Raw genomic sequence first — 24,901 nt, forward strand, 5'->3', positions numbered from 1 at the left:
ATGTTTAAAAGGAGAAAGTATATGTATTGAATTAAAACAATGGAACTGAAAAAATTATTGATGATCTGACATTTTATTAAATAATTATTATACAAAAATGATAGCCAAAATATCCATATTGCTTCCTTCAATATACTTTTTTAAACCTCTTACTTAAAACATTAAACTCTAGAACCAATGGAAAGTAAATTGCTTCTCAGAAATATTTAATGTTATCAAAGGAACCTCCATTTTAACATTAACTCCATTAAACTACTACTTTAAAAGGTGCATTTGCTGTCATTAGTCATCATAATAAAAAAAACAATGAGAGCAAAATAGAATAACTAATATGTGCTGATATTCTGAACATTTATTTTATTTAAAGCTTAAACAATAAATGCTTCATTTTGTAGAGACAGTCTTTGTTGTCATTAGATTCTATTGATTTTTTAGAAACAGAGCTGCTCCACACTGAATCCACTGGTCTTGGTTGCCCCCACATGGAACATCAATGTTGGTTACCACACGATCCCTCTCGGCACTGGTGTAGACAGGCAAAGATATGCACTCATCAGGGGAATATGGACCATATGCACCCTGTAAAAAAAAAATCAACTTTGTTTTAAAGTTCAATAATATACTATTTTGAGGCAGATAATTAAATAACCAAAGAAACAAATGCAAAAATCTCTAAATAATAGTTTATATTTAACATTTATCATGAAATGTTTTAGATATATACATACGTACATATAAAAAGCCCCATCTTCCAGCTGCAAAAAATGACCAATTTATGTTCATCAACAACTGTTAATTTTGTTTCTTCTATAACCTCCCAATAACCTCCAATATTGGATTATTTTGAAGCAAATCCTATATGGAATACAATTTCAATTATAAATATTTAAATATAAACCTAAGTAACTAAATAACTATAACCACAATACTACTATCACACATGAAAAAATTAACAATACTTCTTTACTATCTTCACATTTCTATTTTTCAATTATCCCACAATTTAAAAAATTTGTTTGTTGAATCATAATTCAAAATAAAGCCAACATTTTGTAGTTTATTGATAAGTCTCTTAAGTCTCCAAAGTCTTTGGGCTTTCCTCCTTTCTTCTTGCAATTTTTTTTTTGAAGAAACTATGTCAGAATTTCCCATATTTTAAATTTCGTCGATTACATTTGCATTGGTAAATATCATTTTCCTCTGTTCTCTATATTTCTCAAAAATTGGATCTAGAGGTGAGGTCAAACTCCGATTCAATGTTTGGTGAAGGTTGTGCTGGTTTGAAAGGATGTACGTACCCTAGAAAAGCCATGTTTTAACTCTAATCCCATTTTATAAATCCAGCCATTTCTTCTAATCACCATTCAGTACTATATGTTTGAATCTGTAATTAGATCATCCCCCCTGGAGATATGATTTAATCAAGAGTGGTTGTTAGACTGGATTAGGTGGAGACATGTCTCCACCCATTCGGGTGGGCCTTGATTAGTTTACTGGAATCCTATCAAAGAGGAAACATTTTGGAGAGCTTCAGAGAGAGCAGAGAATGCTGTAGCACCATGAAGCAGAGAGTCCACCTGCCAGTGATCTTTGGAAATGAAGAAGGAAAATGCCTCCTGGGGAGCTTCATGAAACAGGAAGCCAGGAGAGAAAGTTAGGAGATGATGCTGTGTTTGCCACATGCCTTTCCAGATGAGAGACAAACCCTGACTGTGTTTGCCATGTGCCTTTCCACTTGAGAGAGAAACCCTTCACAGGCCTTCTTGAATCAAGGTATCTTCCCCTGGATGCCTTAGATTGGCAATTTCTATAGACTTGTTTTAACTGGGACATTTTCTTGGCCTTAGAACTATAAACTAGCAACTTATTAAATTCCCCTTTAAAAAGTCATTCTGTTTCTGGTATATTGCATTCCAGCAGCTAGCAAACTAGAATAGTGGTGCTGTATACTTCTATCAAGAGGCAAATAATGTCTAGCTGTCTCTTGTTTGGGATGTTTGGAGCCACTGATGATCATTATTTCATCAAAGTTTATAAAATTGTAATATTCTAGTTATATTATTCCTTTTTCATTTCTAAGCAGGAATATATCTATAAAGAGATACTTCACTTATTAATTTATTGATTACCATGAAGTACAAGAATAGTTCTTATAGAAAGGCTGGATTAATGCTATCTACTTTCCCTTAATTTACCTGTTTTCAAAATAATGAATTAGTTCCCTAGGATACTCTAAAGATAACCAATGAGCCTATGTTTTTTATAAGTATCTTTAACAACATAGATTTAAACATATTTTATGCACTTCAATCCACTGTAGTTATTATTCTTATTGAAGTTCAAATTGTCAATCTTTGGCACATAGAAATTCTTTATGTTGGCTCCTGAGTTTTTCTGGTGTGTCCTCAGTCATCTTCAGTAGCTTCCTTACTTTCTAGTATATCAAGATGTTACAGACTCATCTTGCCCCCCAAATCAAATCGGTTATTCCTCTGCAGATCCCTGATTCCTTTAATGAGAAATGGTATTAAAGACCATAATCTGTTGCTAGAAATAATGACTCTCCATTGCTAATCATTGCTTCAAGGGGTTTTCAGTGACCAGAGCTTGGGAATATATATTTTTTTAAAGAAAAAAAATCATGAGTTATAATGACATTTTCAATTCAAATTTAGAATTACAGTGTTTTTACTGAATTTATTTTATTTTATTCAACTAATGAATTATTGTTACTTGTTTTTCAGAGGTGGAGTAGAACTTAAAAGATAACCTGACCCATCCTAGAATTTTACAAATGATGATTCAAGAGCCCAGAGACAATTTATACATGGTGATCTAGTTAGGAAGTAGCAGACATATCACAGATAGCAGAGGTAAAAAACGTTTTGGAAATTTATCTTGTTAAAAAGGAAGAAATTAGGGCAGGCCATGGTGGCTCAGCAGGTAAGAATGCTTGCCTGCCATACCTGAGGACCTGGGTTCGATTCCCGATGCCTGCCCATGCAAAAAAAAAAAAAACAAAAAACAACAACAACAACAAAAAAAAAAACTGTGAGATGTTAAAATCTCATTTAAAAAAAAGGAAGAAATTATATGAATATTAACATTTAAAGACTGTTATTCTTTTATTTTTCAAAGTAGAAGACAATATGGAAATAAATCATTTTCAGACTCCGGAGCACTTATGTACACTAAGTAGGTTACCTTCTGAACACTGGTTTCAGAATTTCTTGACTTCTATTAGGATTTTCTATTATAAAAGGCAAATAAATAATACTTGTTTACCTCACAAGATGCTGAAGAATCAGATGATGTAAATAAAAAGCTAAAATATAAATATTATTTATCCATGTATCTTTAATTCTTTGTATTGCCTCTACCTATCTTCTATGCCCTGCTGTTTTTCAGATCAACTGGATACCCTCCCTTGCCAAGATTTTTAGCACCTGCTGTTATCTTGGACAGTGCAAGGACTAAAGATGAAAAAAATATTTTTCTTCATGGTATGAATTTAAAACAAAACATTCTCTTTTTAAGTCTGGTTGGGCATTACATGAGATTTCTATTTTTTTTTTTTTTTTTTTTTTTTTTTTTTTAAAGGAAAGACAGAGAGAAGGAAGGAAGGATAGAAGGAAGGAAGGAAGGAAGAAAGGGAAACATTTTCTTGTTTTATTGTATTCTGTTTCTCCGTATTTGTTACATGGGCTGGGGCCGGGAATCGAACCGAGGTCCTCCGGCATAGCAGGCAAGCACTTTGCCCGCTGAGCCACCGCGGCCCAAGATTTCTATTTTTTAATCCTCATTCTCTCCCTCTTCCCCTCCCTCCCTTTCTCTCTCTCTCACACACATACACATACAAGAACATGCTCTTCTGACCATTCTGGACCTAGATATAAGTCAGCTTGAGTGTCTTTTGAAAACTCACTCATTTCTAACCAGAAATAGTAACTTGATTTAAATATAACATAATCAATTCTTCATGTAGAATCATTCGCCAAATATATAAAAACAGCATCAGCCCAGACTCTTTCTAATTATCTCTAAGTCTGCATTGATGATTCCGTCATTTATTCATTCGTTCATTTAATAGCATTTTATGGGCTAATGCTGTACCTAGAATTCTAAAGGCTAAGCATTTTATCACTTAGAGAAAACAATAATCTTCTCTGAAAATCAAAATTTAGTTTAGGAAGCAAAATATGTACACATCAAACATTCAGAAAAAAACTTTTGGAAAAATGCATCCTTTAGGATATCAAAAATAAGAAAAACACTACTCTGGAATATGTTAAACTAACACAGGTTCATGGAGAGAATGAATCAAGTTGGACCTCAGATAAAATGCAGGATTTGCAGTAAAGAGAATTCTCAACCACTATCAGTCACTGCCTAATCTCTTCCACTCTCTTTTTCTGCCCCCAATTCTGCTTAAATGGCAAAGCTTTAGGATTTAGAAATCCTTGTAATTTTCATAACTCCTCCGCCATTCCTAACCAGTACAGGCTTTCTTCTGGTGTTGCCTCTAAACTCTTCAGCAAAAAGCAGACAAACATATTTGTTGGGCTGAAGGGATTTGAATCTGAATGCCTATATTTAATCTCAGGAAAGGTCTTAAATTATCTTTCTCTGTCACCTGATATTTTCTTTGCTTTGCATACCTTCTAGGGATAAAAATGAAACAGAAATATCATATTGAAATGTTTTATGGTGCTATTCCTTTCTAGTCAGAAGATTTTCTCTATGTCTCTTCATTTTAGTGCCAAGCAATTTTTTCTTTAAATTAGGAACTTAATAATGTAGAGATGATTCTTTGAATATTTGATATCAATTTGCTAGTTTTGCATATATTTCTAACTGCTTTCAAACCTACTTCTAGTTGTAGGTCTTTTGTCTGTTATAATGCAAGGTACAATCTTTCTCCTAAAACTTAATATTGCTTAAAGCAAAGCACCACAGTTGCTTCTTGATACTTTGTCATTTCTCACAATTTCTTAAGTAGTAAAGTTGATTACCTTCAGTAAAAAGTTAAATGAACTTGCTTTTTGGTCCCCAACAAATAAATGACAAAAGTAGTAGCAAGGCTAAGCACTTTCACATTGTGACATTCTCATTATTAGCACAATGCATTATGTATATAGAAGTTTCAAGAATACTGTTTAACTGAATTGAGTTCTTATGACACAATTCCCTCTCCAACATGCTTATCTTAATAGGCAAAGCTCTGCTAGGTTGAAATATTTGGATGCAACTAAAATTTTATTATTGACTATTAAAAAAAATGAGTACTCAATTAAAGCAAAAAGGGATATTTTAGAGAGACTTCAAATAATTCACTCTATAATAAATGTGTAAAAAAATTTAAAAATCAAAAAAATATTGTCATGGTTAGGTTCATGTGTCAACTTGGCCAAGTGGTGGTACCTGTTTGTCTGGCTGGGCAAGTGCTGGCCTGTCTGTTGTGATGAGGACATTTCATAGAATTAAATCATGATCATGTGAACTACATCCACAGCTGATTACATTTGTAGTCAGCCAGAGGGGAGTGTCTTCTGCAATGAGTAATGCTTAATCTGACCACTGGAAGCCTTTTAAGGAGGATTCAGAAGAGACAGGCACTTCCTGTCTCGGCTGGTGAGCCTTTCCTGTAGAGTTCATTCAGACTCCATTGGAATCATCAGCTTCACAGCCTGCTCTGCGGATTTTGGACTCTGTGTTCCCGCAGTCATGTGAGACACTTTTATAAATTTTATATTTGTGAGCGTTCCCTGTTGATTCTGTTTCTCTAGAGAACCCTAATACAAATATATATTGTGATCAATCTAAACTAATTAATGTATTCATATACCACACCTTAATTACAGTAGAAACTAGTCCAGTTAATTTAATGATGAGTCTAAAATTTAAAATTTTATACTTATTTTGGCCAATTAGTTTTTCATAGATTAAAAACTATTTTAGGTGGCCTAGGATCCTGCATAATTGTACTGCTTGCCTGAAATATCCAAGGAAAGTCTAGATGCTTAATAACAAAAATACCTGACTATGACCCATCTCCATGTCCCAAGGGAGGTGAATTAAAAGTATACATATTCTAGAAATAACAAGCAATGTGCTGATCTCTGAAAGTAATTAATGTATTTTACTAATGGTGAAATTCCCTAGACAACAGGTATCTCTCAGTAAACAAACCAAAGGAAGCAACAGAACAAAACAAAAACAAAAACAAAGAAAAAATTACTTAGAGGTTGATTATATTAACTATTTGGTCAGTTTCAACTTAATTTCTTCATTAAAAAACATTTAAGAAAGTAAACCAAAATACGTTTCTCATCCATTTATGAATATAGTAATTAGCTTATTCTAACACACATTTTTTGAATGTTTATGAATCAAGTCAAAGAATGGTTCTTTTTATAAAAGGAGATCTAGGGAAATCACAGTTTTAATGTACATCTAAGTGGTATAATGTAATAATACAATTCTGGAAATAAATATATCAAAACAGGAAACAAAACAACTTGCTAACAATGAATATTTTGAAACCTTTTGTTCTGCTAAGAATGTTTAGCTACTCTTTAAAATGTATTTTGGTAGAGAAATATTCCCTCTCATATTTTTCCATGATACTATTCTAACAGCGCTGCTTTTATAAGTCCTTTATAAAAAATATGGTCACACTGAAAAGATACTAGTTAATATTTGTTATTTTTAAACCAGAATTCATACAAGGCAGCGCTTTCAGCAGATCTCTTCTTATATACATAGTAACAATATTTTGAAGGTGTGAGTATAAAATAATGGCTGTTTTTGTGTGTGGCGTGTGGTATCATTTAGTTATATTTTCCCCAGGGAAAGAAACTGTTTCTGAAGCGGACTTGTCAATTGTGGTACATGGTTGATTTAAGTGATTTCAGGACTCCTATGTTACTGTGTGGCTGATAAACACTAACTAGCTTTCCTCGCTGGAAAGATGGAAAAAGGCAAACTCATTTCCTGTGTTCTAGACTGGCCTAGATCATAAATGTGTTTCTCAAACCATATTACATGGAACACCAGATCCTAAAGGAGGGTGGAGTATAGGTGATTGAAAAGGTTGTGTATCAGGCAATATGACCTCTCAGTGCCTTTCATTTTACCAAATTTATCATGAATTTTTTTTTGTACCATGGATTTTTGATGGAAGGGAATACTGCGTTTATTTAATTAATTTATTTACTGAACAATTTTCACAGAGAAGAACAATGGAATAATGTATAGAATACATTTTGGGAAATTCTTTGGAGAAAGCTAGTGCTTTTTAGGGTAAAATTCCCTGGAGAAATCCTAATTTGGACCTATATTAATTTAACTGGCTACTCAGCTAGAACTAGAAAAACATTAAGAATTTGCATCAAGATTGAATGAATGCTCTGCTTGGAAGATGGCGGCTTAGTAAGACGCGCGGATCTTAGTTTCTTCTCCAGGACAGCTACTAGGGGAGTAGAAACGATACAGAAAGCGCCCAAAGCCACAACAGAGATAAAAAAGACAGCGTACCCCATCCTGGAACAGCTGGCTGGCCGAGAGAAGCAGCTCGGGTGAGATCGCCGAGGCGTGCGGGCTTCACCAGGCGGGGCGGCAAGCGGCCGGAGTTACTCCCTTCCCCCTTCCCGGGCCGGCTGGGAGAATTGGAGAGGCGGTCCCCTGAAACCAAGGCGGCTGGCGCCCACACCACGCGTGGCCCCCCGGACCAACTGAGAGATTTGGATCGGAAACCCCCAGGCCGCGGAGAACGGTGACGGGTGGGGGAGGCCCCTTCCAAACCCGTGACTCCCGGGGAACATGCACTCTCTCAGGCGGGCTGCTGCCGCTGGCGCCCTCCCGCCACGCTTGTCGCCCAGGGCTGACTAGGAAATTCGGACGGGCTCTTTCCCGGGCTGCAGTGACCAGCAACCCTCCCTGCGTTCGGACCCCGGGCCGGCTCAAGCCGCTTCGGCTAGCGAACCCCCCCGGACGGTGAGAGTTTTCCAAAGTTTAAGGTCCCACAGCACCTTTTACTGGTGGGACCCGCAGACAAACGTGTGCCACGAGCGCCACCTACTGGGCAGGATAAGAAAAACAGAACCCAGAGATTTCACAGGAAAATCTTCCAAACTTTTGGATCCAATACCCAGGGAAATCTGTCTAAATGCGCAGACGCCAACAGAAGATAACGGATCACGCTCAAATAATTGAAAATATGGCCCAGTCAAAGGAACAAACCAATAGTTCAAATGAGATACAGGAGCTGAGACAACTAATGCTAAATATACGAACAGAAATGGAAAACCTCTTCAAAAACGAAATCGATAAATTGAGGGAGGACATGAAGAAGACATGGGCTGAACATAAAGAAGAAATAGAAAAACTGAAAAAACAAATCACAGAACTTATGGAAGTGAAGGACAAAGTAGAAAAGATAGAAAAAACAATGGATACCTACAATGATAGATTCAAAGAGACAGAAGATAGAATTAGTGATTTGGAGGATGGAACACCTGAATTCCAAAAACAAACAGAAACTATCGGGAAAAGAATGGAAAAATTTGAACAGGGTATCAGGGAACTCAAGGACAATATGAAGCGCACAAATATACGTGATGTGGGTGTCCCAGAAGGAGAAGAGAAGGGAAAAGGAGGAGAAAAACTAATGGAAGAAATTTTCACTGAAAATTTCCCAACTCTTATGAAAGACCTAAAATTACAGATCCAAGAAGTGCAGCGTACCCCAAAGAGATTAGACCCAAATAGGCGTTCTCCAAGACACTTACTAGTTAGAATGTCAGAGGTCAAAGAGAAAGAGAGGATCTTGAAAGCAGCAAGAGAAAAACAATCCATCACATACAAGGGAAACCCAATAAGACTATGTGTAGATTTCTCAGCAGAAACCATGGAGGCTAGAAGACAGTGGGATGATATATTTAAATTACTAAAAGAGAAAAACTGCCAACCAAGACTCCTATATCCAGCAAAATTGTCCTTCAAAAATGAGGGAGAAATTAAAACATTCTCAGACAAAAAGTCACTGAGAGAATTTGTGACCAAGAGACCAGCTCTGCAAGAAATACTAAAGGGAGCACTAGAGTCAGAACCAAGAAGACAGAAGAGAGAGGTATGGAGAAGAGTGTAGAAAGAAGGAAAGTCAGATATGATATATATAATACAAAAGGCAAAATGGCAGAGGAAAATATTATCCAAACAGTAATAACACTAAATGTTAATGGACTGAATTCCCCAATCAAAAGACATAGATTGGCAGAATGGATTAAAAAACAGGATCCTTCTATATGCTGTCTACAGGAAACACATCTTAGACCCAAAGATAAACATAGGTTGAAAGTGAAAGGTTGGGAAAAGATATTTCATGCAAATAACAACCAGAAAATAGCAGGAGTGGCTATACTAATACCCAACAAGTTAGACTTCAAATGTAAAACAGTTAAAAGAGATAAAGAAGGGCACTATATACTAATAAAAGGAACAATTAAACAAGAAGACATAACAATCATAAATATTTATGCACCGAACCAGAATGCCCCAAAATACGTGAGGAATACACTGCAAACACTGAAAAGGGAAATAGACACAAATACCATAATAGTTGGAGACCTCAATTCCCCACTCTCATCAATGGACAGAACATCTAGACAGAGGATCAATAAAGAAATAGAGAATCTGAATATTACTATAAAGGAGCTAGACTTAACAGACATTTATAGGACATTACATCCCACAACAGCAGGATACACCTTTTTCTTAAGTGCTCATGGATCATTCTCAAAGATAGACCATATGCTGGGTCACAAAGCAAGTCTTAACAAATTTAAAAAGATTGAAATCATACACAACACTTTCTCGGATCATAAAGGAATGAAGTTGGAAATCAATAATAGGCGGAATGCCAGAAAATTCACAAATACCAGGAGGCTCAACAACACACTCTTAAACAACGAGTGGGTCAAAGAAGAAATTGCAAGAGAAATTAGTAAATACCTCGAGGCAAATGAAAATGAAAACACAACATATCAAAACTTATGGGACGCAGCAAAGGCAGTGCTAAGAGGGAAATTTATTGCTCTACATGCCTATATCAGAAAAGAAGAAAAGGCAAAAATTCAGGAATTAACTATCCATTTGGAAGAACTGGAGAAAGAACAGCAAGCTAACCCCAAAGCAAGCAAAAGGAAAGAAATAACAAAGATTAGAGCACAAATAAATGAAATTGAAAACATGAAAACAATAGAGAAAATCAATAAGGCCAGAAGTTGGTTCTATGAGAAAATCAATAAGATTGATGGGCCCTTAGCAAGATTGACAAAAAGAAGAAGAGAGAGGATGCAAATAAATAAGATCAGAAATGGAAGAGGAGACATAACTACTGACCTCACAGAAATAAAGGAGGTAATAACAGGATACTATGAACAACTTTACGCTAATAAATACAACAATTTAGAGGAAATGGACGGGTTCCTGGAAAGACATGAACAACCAACTTTGACTCAAGAAGACATAGATGACCTCAACAAACCAATCACAAGTAAAGAAATTGAATTAGTCATTCAAAAGCTTCCTAAAAAGAAAAGTCCAGGACCAGATGGCTTCACATGTGAATTCTACCAAACGTTCCAGAAAGAATTAGTACCAATTCTCCTCAAACTCTTCAAAAAAATCGAAGTGGAGGGAAAACTGCCTAATTCATTCTATGAAGCCAACATCACCCTCATACCAAAACCAGGCAAAGATATTACAAAAAAAGAAAACTACAGACCAATCTCTCTAATGAATACAGATGCAAAAATCCTCAATAAAATTCTAGCAAATCGTATCCAACAACACATTAAAAGAATTATACATCATGATCAAGTAGGATTCATCCCAGGTATGCAAGGATGGTTCAACATAAGAAAATCAATTAATGTAATACACCATATCAACAAATCAAAGCAGAAAAATCACATGATCATCTCAATTGATGCAGAGAAGGCATTCGACAAGATTCAACATCCTTTCCTGTTGAAAACACTTCAAAAGATAGGAATACAAGGGAACTTCCTTAAAATGATAGAGGGAATATATGAAAAACCCACAGCTAATATCATCCTCAATGGGGAAAAATTGAAAACTTTCCCCCTAAGATCAGGAACAAGACAAGGATGTCCACTATCACCACTATTATTCAACATTGTGTTGGAGGTTCTAGCCAGAGCAATTAGACAAGAAAAAGAAATACAAGGCATCAAAATTGGAAAGGAAGAAGTAAAACTATCACTGTTTGCAGACGATATGATACTATACGTCGAAAACCCGGAAAAATCCACAACAAAACTACTAGAGCTAATAAATGAGTACAGCAAAGTAGCAGGTTACAAGATCAACATTCAAAAATCTGTAGCATTTCTATACACTAGTAATGAACAAGCTGAGGGGGAAATCAAGAAACGAATCCCATTCACAATTGCAACTAAAAGAATAAAATACCTAGGAATAAATTTAACTAAAGAGACAAAAAACCTATATAAAGAAAACTACAAAAAACTGCTAAAAGAAATCACAGAAGACCTAAATAGATGGAAGGGCATACCGTGTTCATGGATTGGAAGACTAAATATAGTTAAGATGTCAATCCTACCTAAATTGATTTACAGATTCAATGCAATACCAATCAAAATCCCAACAACTTATTTTTCAGAAATAGAAAAACCAATAAGCAAATTTATCTGGAAGGGCAGGGTGCCCCGAATTGCTAAAAACATCTTGAGGGGAAAAAAACGAAGCTGGAGGTCTCGCGCTGCCTGACTTTAAGGCATATTATGAAGCCACAGTGGTCAAAACAGCATGGTATTGGCATAAAGATTGATATATCGACCAATGGAATCGAATAGAGTACTCAGATATAGACCTTCTCATCTATGGACATTTGATCTTTGATAAGGCAGTCAAGCCAACTCACCTGGGACAGAGCAGTCTCTTCAATAAATGGTGCCTAGAGAACTGGATATCCATATGCAAAAGAATGAAAGAAGACCCATCTCTCACACCCTATACAAAAGTTAACTCAAAATGGATCAAAGATCTAAACATTAGGTCTAAGACCATAAAACAGTTAGAGGAAAATGTTGGGAGATATCTTATGGATCATACAACTGGAGGCGGTTTTATGGACCTTAAACCTAAAGCAAGAGCACTGAAGAAGGAAATAAATAAATGGGAACTCCTCAAAATTAAACACTTTTGTGCATCAAAGAACTTCATCAAGAAAGTAGAAAGACAGCCTTCACAATGGGAGACAATATTTGGAAATGATATATCAGATAAAGGTCTAGTATCCAGAATTTATAAAGAGATTGTTCATCTCAACAACAAAAAGACAGCCAACCCAATTACAAAATGGGAAAAAGACTTGAACAGACACCTATCAGAAGAGGAAATACAAATGGCCAAAAGGCACATGAAGAGATGCTCAATGTCCCTGGCCATTAGAGAAATGCAAATCAAAACCACAATGAGATATCATCTCACACCCACCAGAATGGCCATTATCAACAAAACAGAAAATGACAAGTGCTGGAGAGGATGCGGAGAAAGAGGCACACTTATCCACTGTTGGTGGGAATGTCAAATGGTGCAACCACTGTGGAAGGCAGTTTGGCGGTTCCTCAAAAAGTTGAATATAGAATTGCCATACGACCCAGCAATACCATTGCTGGGAATATACTCAAAGGACTTAAGGGCAAAGACACAAACGGACATTTGCACACCAATGTTTATAGCAGCGTTATTTACAATTGCAAAGAGATGGAAACAGCCGAAATCTCCATCAACAGAAGAGTGGCTAAACAAACTGTGGTATATACATACGATGGAATACTATGCAGCTTTAAGACAGGATAAACTTATGAAGCATGTATTAACATGGATGGACCTAGAGAACAGTATGCTGAGTGAGTCTAGCCAAAAACTAAAGGACAAATACTGTATGGTCCCACTGATGTGAACAGACATTCGAGAATAAATTTGGAATATGTCCTTGATAACAGAGTCCAGCAGGAGGTAGAAACAGGGTAAGATAATGGCCAATTGGAGTTGAAGGGATACAGACGGTGTAACAGGACTAGATACAAAAACTCAAAAATGGACAGCACAATATTACCTAATTGTAAAGTAATCATGTTAAAACACCGAATGAAGCTGCATCTGAGCTATAGGTTTTTGTTTTGTTTTGTTTTGTTTTGATTTTACTATTATTACTTTTATTTTTTTCTCTATATTAACATTCTATATCTTTTTCGGTTATGTTGCTAGTTCTTCTAAACCAATGCATATGTACTAAGAAATGATGATCATGCATCTATGTGATGATGTTAAGAATTAATGATTGCATATGTAGAATGGTATGCTCTCTAAATGTTGGGTTAATTTCTTTTTTCCGTTAATTAAAAAAAAAAAAAGAGAAGGGATAATTGGAGCTGAAGGGATACAGACTGTACAACGGGACTGGATATAAAAACTCAGAAATGGACAGCACAATACTACCCAATTGTAATGCAATTATGTTAAAACACTGAATGAAGCTGCATGTGAGGTATAGGTTTTTTGTTTTTGTTTTTGTTTTTTTTTTTTCTTTCTATTATTGTTTTAATTCTTATTCTGTTGTCTTTTTATTTCTTTTTCTAAATCGATGCAAATGTACTAAGAAATGATGAATATGCAACTATGTGATGTTATTAAGAATTACTGATTGTACATGTAGATTGGAATGATTTCTAATTGTTTTGTTAATTCTTTTTTTAATTAATAAAAAAAAAAGATTGAATGAATAAATGAATAGCGTGAGTGTATGTTATATTATTACCTTAGTGCACATAGGTAGGTATGGTAAACAGGAATACTAGGAACTACTTTCACCAGCATTTTAGTTTATTTTTAATTTAATTAGGAATTAAGCATTCCTAATTCCAATTTAATTAACTGACAAAGTGCATTGCATTTAAAATAGAAGCAATGAGAAGCACTTCTTCGGGCCCAGCTAATAAAAATCTTAGAATTTGTTGCCATATACTTTGTATAAATATAACCATATATTAAAACAATGTCAAAGAAGTTCTTCAACCTTATGCAACTTAAAATATTTTATGTAAAATGGAGGTAACATTTACTTCACAGCACTGTTGTGCAAATGACTGGGTTGGTCAGCATGTTCCTGCTGAATGAATCTACTTGTTGTTGTAAGGTATCATTTAATATCGTTGATAAAATTTTTGAAAAAAATCTCCCAATTTAAGAGTTTAGTGACCAAAGTTCTGAATTTTGCTATTTATAGTTATATTTACATCTAAGCTTACTAAAGGATTTTGAATTTTCTGCAATAAAGCAGCTATAAGAATAAATATGTGAAAGTAATTCTTTTTATTGGCTTATATAAATTCATGCTGACGTTTCCCTCAATTTTCTGCTGATTCCTTCCCCCATAGTAAAACGGCATTAAAATGTTGATGTTTATTTTTTCCCCAAAATCCTATAAACAGTAAAAATATACACTAAAGCTGCCCTAAAAAATGCCCTCTTGAACAAAATAATGCTAAATCCAATCAGATATTGTAGAGCTTAGTAGTTGATCCAGGCTCAGCAAACTCTATAAAGGGCCAACTAATAAGTATTTTAGCATTTGTGGGCCATATGGTCTCTGTTGCAATTACTCTACTCTGCCATTATAGACTAGAAAGCGGACAATATGTACACAAATGGCTGACTGTTTTCCAAAGAAACTGTATTTATGGACACTAAAATTTGAATTCAAATAATTCTCATATCATAAAATATTATTCTTCAGGATGGAAACAATCCAAGTGCACATCAACAGATGAGTGAAATAACCAAATGTGTGCGTGTGTGTTTATATATATATGATGAAATATTATGCAGCAATAAGACAAAATGACATCCTGAAACACAAGACAAGATGGATGAGCCTTGAGGACATAATGCTGAATGAACTAAGCCAGACACAAAAGGATAGATACTGTATGATTCCACTTTTATGACCATGGTAAAGGTAAAATCAGAGGCTTTAATGACAGAATATAGGGGACCTAGAGACACATGGAAGCTAGAGATAGGTGAACAGTTTAGCTGATGAGGTTGAATTTAAATATAAGGGAATGAATAGAAGTGAAGGCGGTTCACTAGTGGGTCTATAAGGAATATTACCATATTGAAGGTGAAAATCATTGAGAAGGGTTGTATAGACCCATGTGTCCTACCGATTAACACTACAAATAAAATAAGTTCTTGCATAAACTACTACAAAGGTATGAATCTTGTACAAAGAGTGTATAATTTGAGGGTATGGGGGAAAACTGCTATTGCATGCTATGGGCTATGTTTAACAGGAAAACATCAACAGTACCACAGCAATACCAGGGGTAAATAATGGGGGGAGGGACAAGAGTTAAGGGGAAGTTTGGATTTTCTATTTGGTGAGGTTTATCTTTGTATTGGGAACAATGAAATTATCTAAAATTGAGAGTGTTGACGGATTGTTGACTTTGGACATTATATATGATGCCCAATGACTAAGAAGTAGATTGGCAAATGATATGTGTACATATGATCGAATATTGTGCTGTGACAAAAAGGAACGAAGTCGTGAGGCATGCAACTTTGTGAAAGAACCTGTAGGACATTTGATGAAGCAAAATAAGCCAGAAACAAAAGAGCAAATATCATATAGTCTCATTCAGAAAATACTTATAAGAAAACTGGGGCCTAGATTGTAAGTTCTTACAGCAGTCACATTTAGTCCAGAGTGGTAATTGTCATTTCTGGATTTTGAGAGGCTGTTTTATATATGTATAACCTGGTTTTTAGAGATAAGAATGAAGCCGATAAGGTCGGGATTAAGGCAATTCAGAATACAGGGTAAGGAAGACATTGTATTTTAGAACTTCACCTACTCTTTGAGACCAAAGGAAGAAAGGTTTATTTTGTCCATAACTTAATTCTCTGTAGCACATAATCTAACTCAACCTGTCTGGATAGATCATTTAAAGAATCCAAACACAGAAGAATGAGGGCCTTTTATCCTGTATAGCTTAATATGATGCCTGGATACATCCCAGAGTATATTAAGCAGATAATCAAAAAGTATTGGCAATGTCCCTTGAGGGATGGAAGAAAAAATATGGAACTTTTAAACTTTACCACCGGGGAAACCTCTGATACTGTGCCAAACATTAGCGGACATCCAAATCAATAGGCCAAGCCCTTGATCTTGAGGCTTGCTCTTGTGAAGCTTATGTATATAGTGGAGAAGCTTAGACTACCTATAGGTATGCCTAAGAGTTACTTCTGGAGGATCTCTTTTGTTGTTCAGATGTGGCCTCTCTCTCTTTAAGCCCAACTCTGCAAGTGAAATCATTGCCCTCCCCACTACATGGGACATGAACGAACTCCCTGGCAGCATGGAAGACAACCCCTAGGGATGGGCCTGGCCCCGGAACCAAAGGATCAACAATGCTATCCTGACCAAAGGGGGGAAAAAGTGTAACAAATAAGCTATCAGTGGCTTAGAGAGTTCAAATAGAGTCGAGAGGCTACCCTGGTGGTCACTTGTATGCAAGCTTCAGTTAGATCATTGCTACTGACCATAGCTTGCCAACCCCCAACCAAAACCATTCTTGCCAATCCTAAAGAACACCTAGGGCATTATAAGATTCTACAAAGGTTCCATGCACTAGGGTAACTTCCCAGAAACCTACAATCTCCAGATGGATCCCTAGACCAAATAAGTCCTGAAATACAAAGGGGCCAGCCTCTCCAGAACATCATCTTATTCCACTCCCCTATACCATATTGTTGACAACCCCTTCCAACATGAAAAAGTTAGAATGGGCATAGCCCAAATACCTCTAAAGAGTGGGAGAAAGATCAAAGGTGATGGTAGCGTTGTATAGAGAAGGTAGGGTTTAACAAATGAGTATGATTGCTGAATCATGTTGATATTTCTTTTAGCCTCCAATATCTCAGAGGAGCTAGAAGTAAAAACCTAAAATTGTGGAATTATAACCCATACTAAACTCTGAAATCTGCTCTACAACTAATTGTCGTGATGTGCTTTGAAATGTATTGCTGTTTTGTATATATGTCATTTTTCACAAAAAATAAAAAAAAAGTCAATTGTGATGATAAATGTACAACTATATGATGATATGGTTAACCACTGATTGTATACTTTGGATGATTACATGGTATGTGAATATATAATATATAGCAATAAAAAATTAAAAAATAATTATTCTTCTGATTTTTTTCAACCCTTCAAAACTGTAAAAGTCATTCCCGGTTCATGGGCTGTACAAAAACAGGTAGCATATTGGATTTGGCCCTTAGACCATAGTTTATCAACCCCTGGTTAATACTGTGAGGGTGGCTCAGTATTAGGCCTAAGGTTTAAGGGAGATACCTGGGTTTGAATCTTAGTTTCTTCACTTTTAACCGTGTGATATTGGGCCAGTTAAGCAATATTTTAAGCCTCAGTTTATTTAGCTTAAAATAAAGATGATGGGCCATGGTGGCTCAGCAGGCAAGAATGCTTGCCTGCCATGCCAGAGGACCCGGGTTCGTTTCCCGGTGCCTGCCCATGTAAAAAAATAAATAAATAAATAATAAAGATGATAATTCCTATTTCAAAAATTGTTGCAGGGTTTCAGTTTTGTATTTTAAACACCTTACACAGTGCTTGGCACATAATCAGTACAGATAAATGCAGATTACTATTGTTCAAACATTAGTGCTATCATTGTAGGACCTGAAACAAGTTTCTTAACTCTTACTTGAGTCTCAGTTTCTTCATCAGCAAAACAGAGAAAACCTATGTCTACCAAACTCATAGGGTTGCAAAGATAGGTTAGTGTAATAGTATTTTGCCCTGTGCCAATTTATCATCTATCTTCCCACTGCTAAACTGATTTTCCAAATTACAAATTTCTCCTGTTCTAAATTCCTAATTGCTTCCTACTATTCATAAGACAGTCTACACTCCTAATGCATGGCCACATTGCTTGTTATAGTCGGTCTTGGCCTTTCCTTCCGACCACATCCCTTGCCACTCTTTCATATGAATTATATACTCCAGATGTATTACATTTCTAGCTTTCAGAGTAGTGTAGGCCCTTTCATACCTCCATGCATTTACATATGCTACAGCTTCTATTTGGAATGCCCTCCCTCCTTCCTTTTTTCTAATTTTCCCTTGAACTCTTATTATTCATAATTCAAAAGTCGCTCTCTCCTCTGAGGTCTGTCGACTTTTCCTTATCTGCCCACACATGATAGAGCTAAGGTCTCTTTCCTCTGCCAAAGCACTTTATGTTAATCTCTATTAACATAAAGAGATTATGTTGCACTTGTAACTCTGAACTACAATGTTTTATTTACTTATTTCGACTTCCAATGAACAGTAGACTCTAATAGGAGAAACCAGTTTCTATTTGTAACCCCAGTGCTCTGCAAAATATCTGGTGAATAGGAACTCAGTAGTATTTGATAATGTTTAAAAACACTTAATAAGCTATAAAGCACTATATAAAATAAGACAATCACTATACTATTGGAAAAACAATTAAAAATATGAACACTAGGTGGACTGTATGGTAGGTGAATATGTCTCAATAAAACTGTTCTTTTAAAAAAAAGACAAAAACATTTTAAAGCATTGGTAACAGGATATAATAGACTTATCATGTGTTAGGTGCAGCACTAGGTACTTATTTAATCCTTAACATGGTCCTATAAAAAAACATTACCTACATTTTCAGATGAGAAATCTGGCTCAGTGAGGTTAGGTAGTTTGCCCCAAATCACACAGGTCATAAGTTTGGGAGATGGGACTAGAATTTAGATTTGTAGGACACCAAAATTTTATGTTTCAAACCACTTAGCCATATGCCTCATACTCTTCCCTTTTGGGTGACAAGACAGATAGTCTACAGCAGCAGGATTATATAGAAAGAGGAAAGTCATTGAAAAAGGAAGGAAAGGAAGAAGGAAGTGGGGAAGCCACCCAAAATCCTTCAATTACATGTCATGAAAAAGTACAGAAGCCGTGGGAAAAATCCCTTAGGTAAAAATACTAAAAACTCATATTACTTTTAGCCATCTTTTTTTCTTTTATTTTTTGCATGGGCTGCCCTTAGCCATCTCTTTTATAAACTAAATACCCGAATTCTTTTTATTATCCTTACCTCAGCTATTTTTCAACTACATTATTTTTTCTTTCTATCAGATCCTGATTTTTTTTAAAGTATGGTGAAAAAATTGGATAGAAATGATAATAAGTGAAGTGAAATATCATGAAAGGACCAATTCCTAGTATTGGAATGTCACATCGAATTTCATACAGACCAGTTACAGACTGGCTTTGTCCACAACAGTAGAACATTCTTTATTTGCGTTCAGTTTGTGGTCAGTTATGCAGGTATGATGCCAGGTCATTTTCTTCTATATTTATACATATTCAGTTATTTCCATGCTCTATTTTTATTGATGGGTTTCTCTTTATGTGAACTACGCTAGTGCTGTCCTGCTTTCCCTGCCCCATCTGCTCAAGGTATTTTAACAGATTTTAATTTTATTTACCCAAGAATTAGCACTTTACATAATGTGGATTCATTTGAATTCATCTCTGTCATCATACACAATATATGTTATTTTTATAACCCTTGATAAATTTCAACCTTAACTTTTGTGTATAACTTTCAGTTTGGCTCTCATACCTAAGAGCATAATTTGTGTATGTCATAATTTACCAACTTTTTAATAGAAATTTCTTACAGAAGTTAATAGCCAGATTGAAATAAAACAAAGATTCTTTTAACCTCTTCATCAGATTGAAATAAAACGAAGATTCTTTAACTTCTTCCCCCCTTCTCTGACACATCATCTAATGTTGAAGAAAATGAAGTTGATAAGGAGGAAAGACATACAGGTATTTCACAGAAATATATGCTCTTTTAGGTATGAAGGATGCATTTTTGGCTTTCTGAGCAACAACTACTAATGATTGCTATGGCTTTATTAGTTTGTTTTTATAAATGCTCTATGTGCTTTTTTTATGGTGACTGAAAAATTCACTGCATTGTTCTTTTTTAATGAGAAAATTCATTTTTCTTAAAATAAGCAATACATAAAATACATGAAATAGCTTTGTTGGTCTTTAGATAAAGGTTCAAAACTTTAAAATTTGTTCACATATATTCATAATTGAATTCACTGTTAAGAAAAATTGTTTCATCTACAATTATGCGGTACCTTACTTATTGAAAGTTCTTTCAATTACTGAAGGTTTTAAAAGGGGAAAAGTTAATCAAATACATCTTTATCAAAACTGTTTTCTTCATCTGGCTGTATATCACCAGCAAAGTGGTGAGATGTAATATAAAGCCAGATCTGCATTAACATCTTGATCCTGTACCTTTCTGTGTATAACTGAGGGGAAGTCATCTAATATGTGTGAGCATATATTTCATCATTTGAAAGCAGGAAGAATAAAGCTTACCTTGCAGGGCTGCTCTAAGGAGAACATACGGTTGAGTATATAAAGCATCTAGAATATTGCTGAAATAATAGGAATTCAATATATGGTAGCTCTTATTATTATCATTAAAGGTCTTTTTCTTAGAAGTCTATAAATTCTATTGAACTTAAAAACTGTACTGTTATTCTTTACATAATAAGATGAAGATTTTAAAATATCCTATACATCTTAAGAATTCTAATAAATAAATACAATAAAATATTTGGCTGTAAAAGGTATTCAAATGCAGGTAAGATTAGAAAGGAAACAAAAATAAATGGGCCAAAAAATTCTATTGAAAAGATAAAATAGGAAAGTGAATTGATGAAATTAAAACTTGTGCCTGTTAAAAATGTATTACCTGTGGAATCCAGCCCATAAAACAAGGAAGAACTGAAGATACACTAGGAGAATCATGCTGATTTTCAGAAAGTCGATTCCCATCAAAACTGCATCCTTCCAATAATAAGCCACTGATCTACCATGGAAACACAGAAATCATTAAAATAAGTATGAAAATCTGAAAAGTCAGGAGTTACTATATTTTAAGAACAAAGGCAACAGTTTCCATTGTGACTATGTATTCAAAAATATGAAAATAATTATGGTATTTTATCTGAGAATAAGGAGATGAGACCTGAACCAATGTTACTGTGAATTTCTTTTAGATTGAATTCTCACTTTTAGCAAATGTTTCAGAAAAAAATACTTACAAATGCCATCAGTTACATAACTGCAAGTGCTTTGGCATTAGATTAATAGAAATATAATAGCAGGAGCCCAAAAGTTATTCTTTTCTTTTCTCCAGGAGAGGGAAAGAAAAGGATAATTAGAGAACTGGCATGTTTTTCCTGCTTGGAATTGTGATTTTTTTTAAAGAACAGAACAAAGTTCAGAAGTTTAATGCAAAAACCTGTTGACCTGTCATGCAGAGCTGGAAGAATAAAAAAGGAAAAATAGAATCATCTTCTCTAAATTAATCTCTGTGCAAATTTAAGATATTCTGAAAGTGAAAAGAGAGTTCTTTGGGTAATATTAAATTTATATTTCTTTCTAAAATAAAAACTTACCACATTTTCTTCTTATCCAGGGCTGGGATGAGACTATTCTCTGGGGCCTCATTTCAATAATTGTTACTACTGACCTTGTAGTGGCCTAATCAGAAACCTGGGAGACATCCTTGGCTCCTTCTTCCTAAGGTCCCACATGCCATCAATTACATCTTCTCACTTCTCTCCTTTTCTCTCCACACCCTCCATTGCCACCCTTAGTCTGGACACTATCAGTTTTGATCCTCACTATGAAATAGCTTCCTGATTTCCTTGACTATTGAGTCTTGGGCATCTTCTACCCACTCTTTACCCTGTGGCGAAATCAATCTTTCAAAAATACAAATCTCATCATGTCATTCTCTTGTTTAAAAATCTTTCAAAGCTTTCCACTACTCTTAGGATAATTTTCAAGCATTACTGAAAAGGATCTTTTGTGATCTGTCCACTGCCCACCACTTTAGTATTACTTTTCTTATATGCTATAGTGTAACCTAACCTTACTGAATTTCATTTGGGGCCTTGAATGCACATGATCTTTCACTTCTGGACCTCTGCACATATTCCTTCTGCTTCAAACACTCCTTTCTTACCATTATTTTCTGGCTTTTACTCTGTAAATCTTACTTTAAATTTTATTTCCTTGGAGATTATCGTCTTGACTCCTATAAACCATGTTCTCATATTTTCGTTACTTCTTCCATTATTATACTTATTTAGCTAATTGAAATGAACTATTTAATATAATAATATTTAATGACTGTCTTTTCTATAGCTCTTCCCCAATAGGTAGTAAGCTAAAGGAATATGTTAGTATCATTGGTGCATAGAACATAGTATATTTAAAAATATATATTAGTTGAATAATGAAGAAATGAATGTCACAAAGAATATTATACTTTTCATAATAAAATGGTCTATTATTCTATCTTTAGACAGACTGACCACTTTTAATATCTTAAATTATGTTTTAAAGATAAATAAGTTTTGAACATACTAGATCTCAATAAATGACTGTTCAATAAAGTATAAACATTTGCTCCATTCTTAACAACTCAATACTTCTGCATTTTCAATATTCAACTTTACACATTTCTAAAAGAATGAACCTGAAATCTGAGCTTCATTTTTACTTGAAAAGGAATCATAAATCTTGTTAAAGTCTATATATATGACCTTAGGCATTTGTAGAATTTAAAGACATTCTTATTCTGAAAATGAAAAGAAAACATAAGAATATCCAAAAGTAAGGCCTTATGATTCATATAACTTCAGAAAAGGTGGCAGTAAGTATAACTATTTATTAGAGAAAAGAAATTTGTTACAGTAAAATAAAATTTCAAAATAGCAGGTTATTCTCAGAGTTATGAAAGTTTTTTTTCTATGTGAGAGTATATTATCTATGTTCTATCTCTCTTCACTGGGTTAAACGTATACATTCATAATGATTATCAAGGATTAAGCATAAATTATTAAATGATAAAAAAACCTAAGCAAAGTTTAAATGCTAGCTAACATCAGAGATTATATTATTGATGCTCTAGTGAATGGTATAAATAAGCATATATAATTTCATTAATGTCTGATGATTTAAAACCACTTATTAAAATATAAAATATAGGAAAAGGTCATATGATTTTGAAATGAGGAAAATGTGATGTAACCTCTAATATCATATATTCAGGGGAGATGAAAATAGCAATAAGGTAATTGGTTAGTTAATATTAAAAGATGCCAAATTAATAAAGGAATTTACCACTTATTTTTAACTACCAGCCTAGTTTTCCTCAAGACAAGTGAAGCTGTTTGCTTTGAGTCAAGAAGGAGCTGTTAACAATTTTCTAAAAATATATTACTTTTATGCACAGTTTTATTGAGATGTAATTCATATACAACAAAATCCAATCATTGTACAAATTGTACAATTCCATGATTTCTAGTACAGTCACATGAGTTATACAACCATCAGCCATCACCAGAATCAATTTTTGAACATTTTCATCACCCCCAGAAGAAACCCTGTTTCCTATAGTTATCACTTCCCCAACTTCCCAATAGCCCCTTCCCTAGGCAACCACTCATCTTTAATTGTAGATTTGCTTCCTCCTGGCTATTTTATATAAATAGAATCATATAACTTGTGGTCTTTCATGCCTGGCTTCTTTCACTTAGCATAGTGTTTTTAAGGTTCATCAATGTTGCGGCATGCATTACTTTTTATGGTCAAATAATATTCCATTGTATGTATATACCACATTTTGTGTATCTACTCATCATTTGCTGGACATATGGGTTGTTTCCAGTTTTTGGCCATTAAGAATGATGCTGTTATGAACAATTCATGTACAAGTTTTTGCTTGGGTGTATGTTTTCATTTCTACTGGGTCTACCTAGGATTAGAATTGCTGGGCCAAATAGTAATTACATTTAACTTTTTGAAGAACTGCAAGACTATTTTCTAAAGTAGGGAAATCATTTTAAAATTCCACTAACAGTACATGAGGGTTCTAATTTCTTCAAATTCTTATCAACACTTGTTATCGTTTTTATTGCAGCTATCCTGTAGCTGTGAAATGGTATCTCACTGTGGTCTTGTCATTTCCCTGATGACTTACTGATGTTGACCATCTTTTCATGTGCTTATTAACCACTTTAGATCTTTGAAAAAATGTCTATTCATATGCTGTTTTAGTTTCCTCATTACTAAAGCAAAAGCCATGCAATGGGTTGGCTCACAGTTTTGAGACTAGGAGAAGTCCAAAGTCAAGGGGTTTTCAAGGTGCTGCTTTCTCCCAGAAGACTGTGGCATTCTGGAGCTGACTGCAATTGATCTCTGGTTCTTGCCTTTTCTGTCACATGGAAATGTACATGGCAGCCTCTACTGCTTCTCCATTCTATTCTTGGTTCCACTGACATTCAGCTCCTGGCTGTTTACTCTGGCTTTCTTTCTCTCTATGACTTTCCCTGTAACACCTTCAATAATAGGATTAAGGCCTAGCCTGATTCAACTGGGCCATACCTTAACCAAAGTAACTGTAATTGAGAAATTAGAATTTAAGAGATGATTTTGAATCACTATATGGAGATTTATTTTTGCTTCGTTATATTGGTGTAGGCAGAGGGAAATAACCTGAAATATCTAAATTGTAATCTAGCTGTCTTGATCTCTGATAATGATTGTATAGCCTTTATCTTCTGCCTCTCTGTAAAATTCTTACGACTAACCTTCAGTAGTACCCGGTTTTCCAGTTTTTCAACTTCA

At 34.8% G+C, this 24,901-nt stretch overlaps 1 protein-coding gene across 2 annotated transcripts in view; it reads right to left on the reverse strand.

The window, feature by feature from the left end:
* Positions 1–330: 330 nt before the first annotated feature.
* DYNC2H1 (dynein cytoplasmic 2 heavy chain 1) overlaps positions 331–24,901 on the reverse strand; it is a 522,264-nt gene continuing 497,693 nt past the window's right edge. For both annotated transcript variants that reach the window (XM_077113112.1, XM_077113111.1), the window contains exons 88-89: positions 20,952–21,068; positions 331–579 (exon numbers count right to left, since the gene is read on the reverse strand). In XM_077113112.1, the coding sequence (XP_076969227.1) occupies positions 421–579; positions 20,952–21,068 (276 nt within the window). In that variant the 3' untranslated portion in view covers positions 331–420. The remainder of the gene's footprint in view (positions 580–20,951; positions 21,069–24,901) is intronic.

The sequence above is a fragment of the Tamandua tetradactyla genome, chromosome 8 (genome assembly GCF_023851605.1).
Source record: "Tamandua tetradactyla isolate mTamTet1 chromosome 8, mTamTet1.pri, whole genome shotgun sequence".
Taxonomy (NCBI): domain Eukaryota; kingdom Metazoa; phylum Chordata; class Mammalia; order Pilosa; family Myrmecophagidae; genus Tamandua; species Tamandua tetradactyla.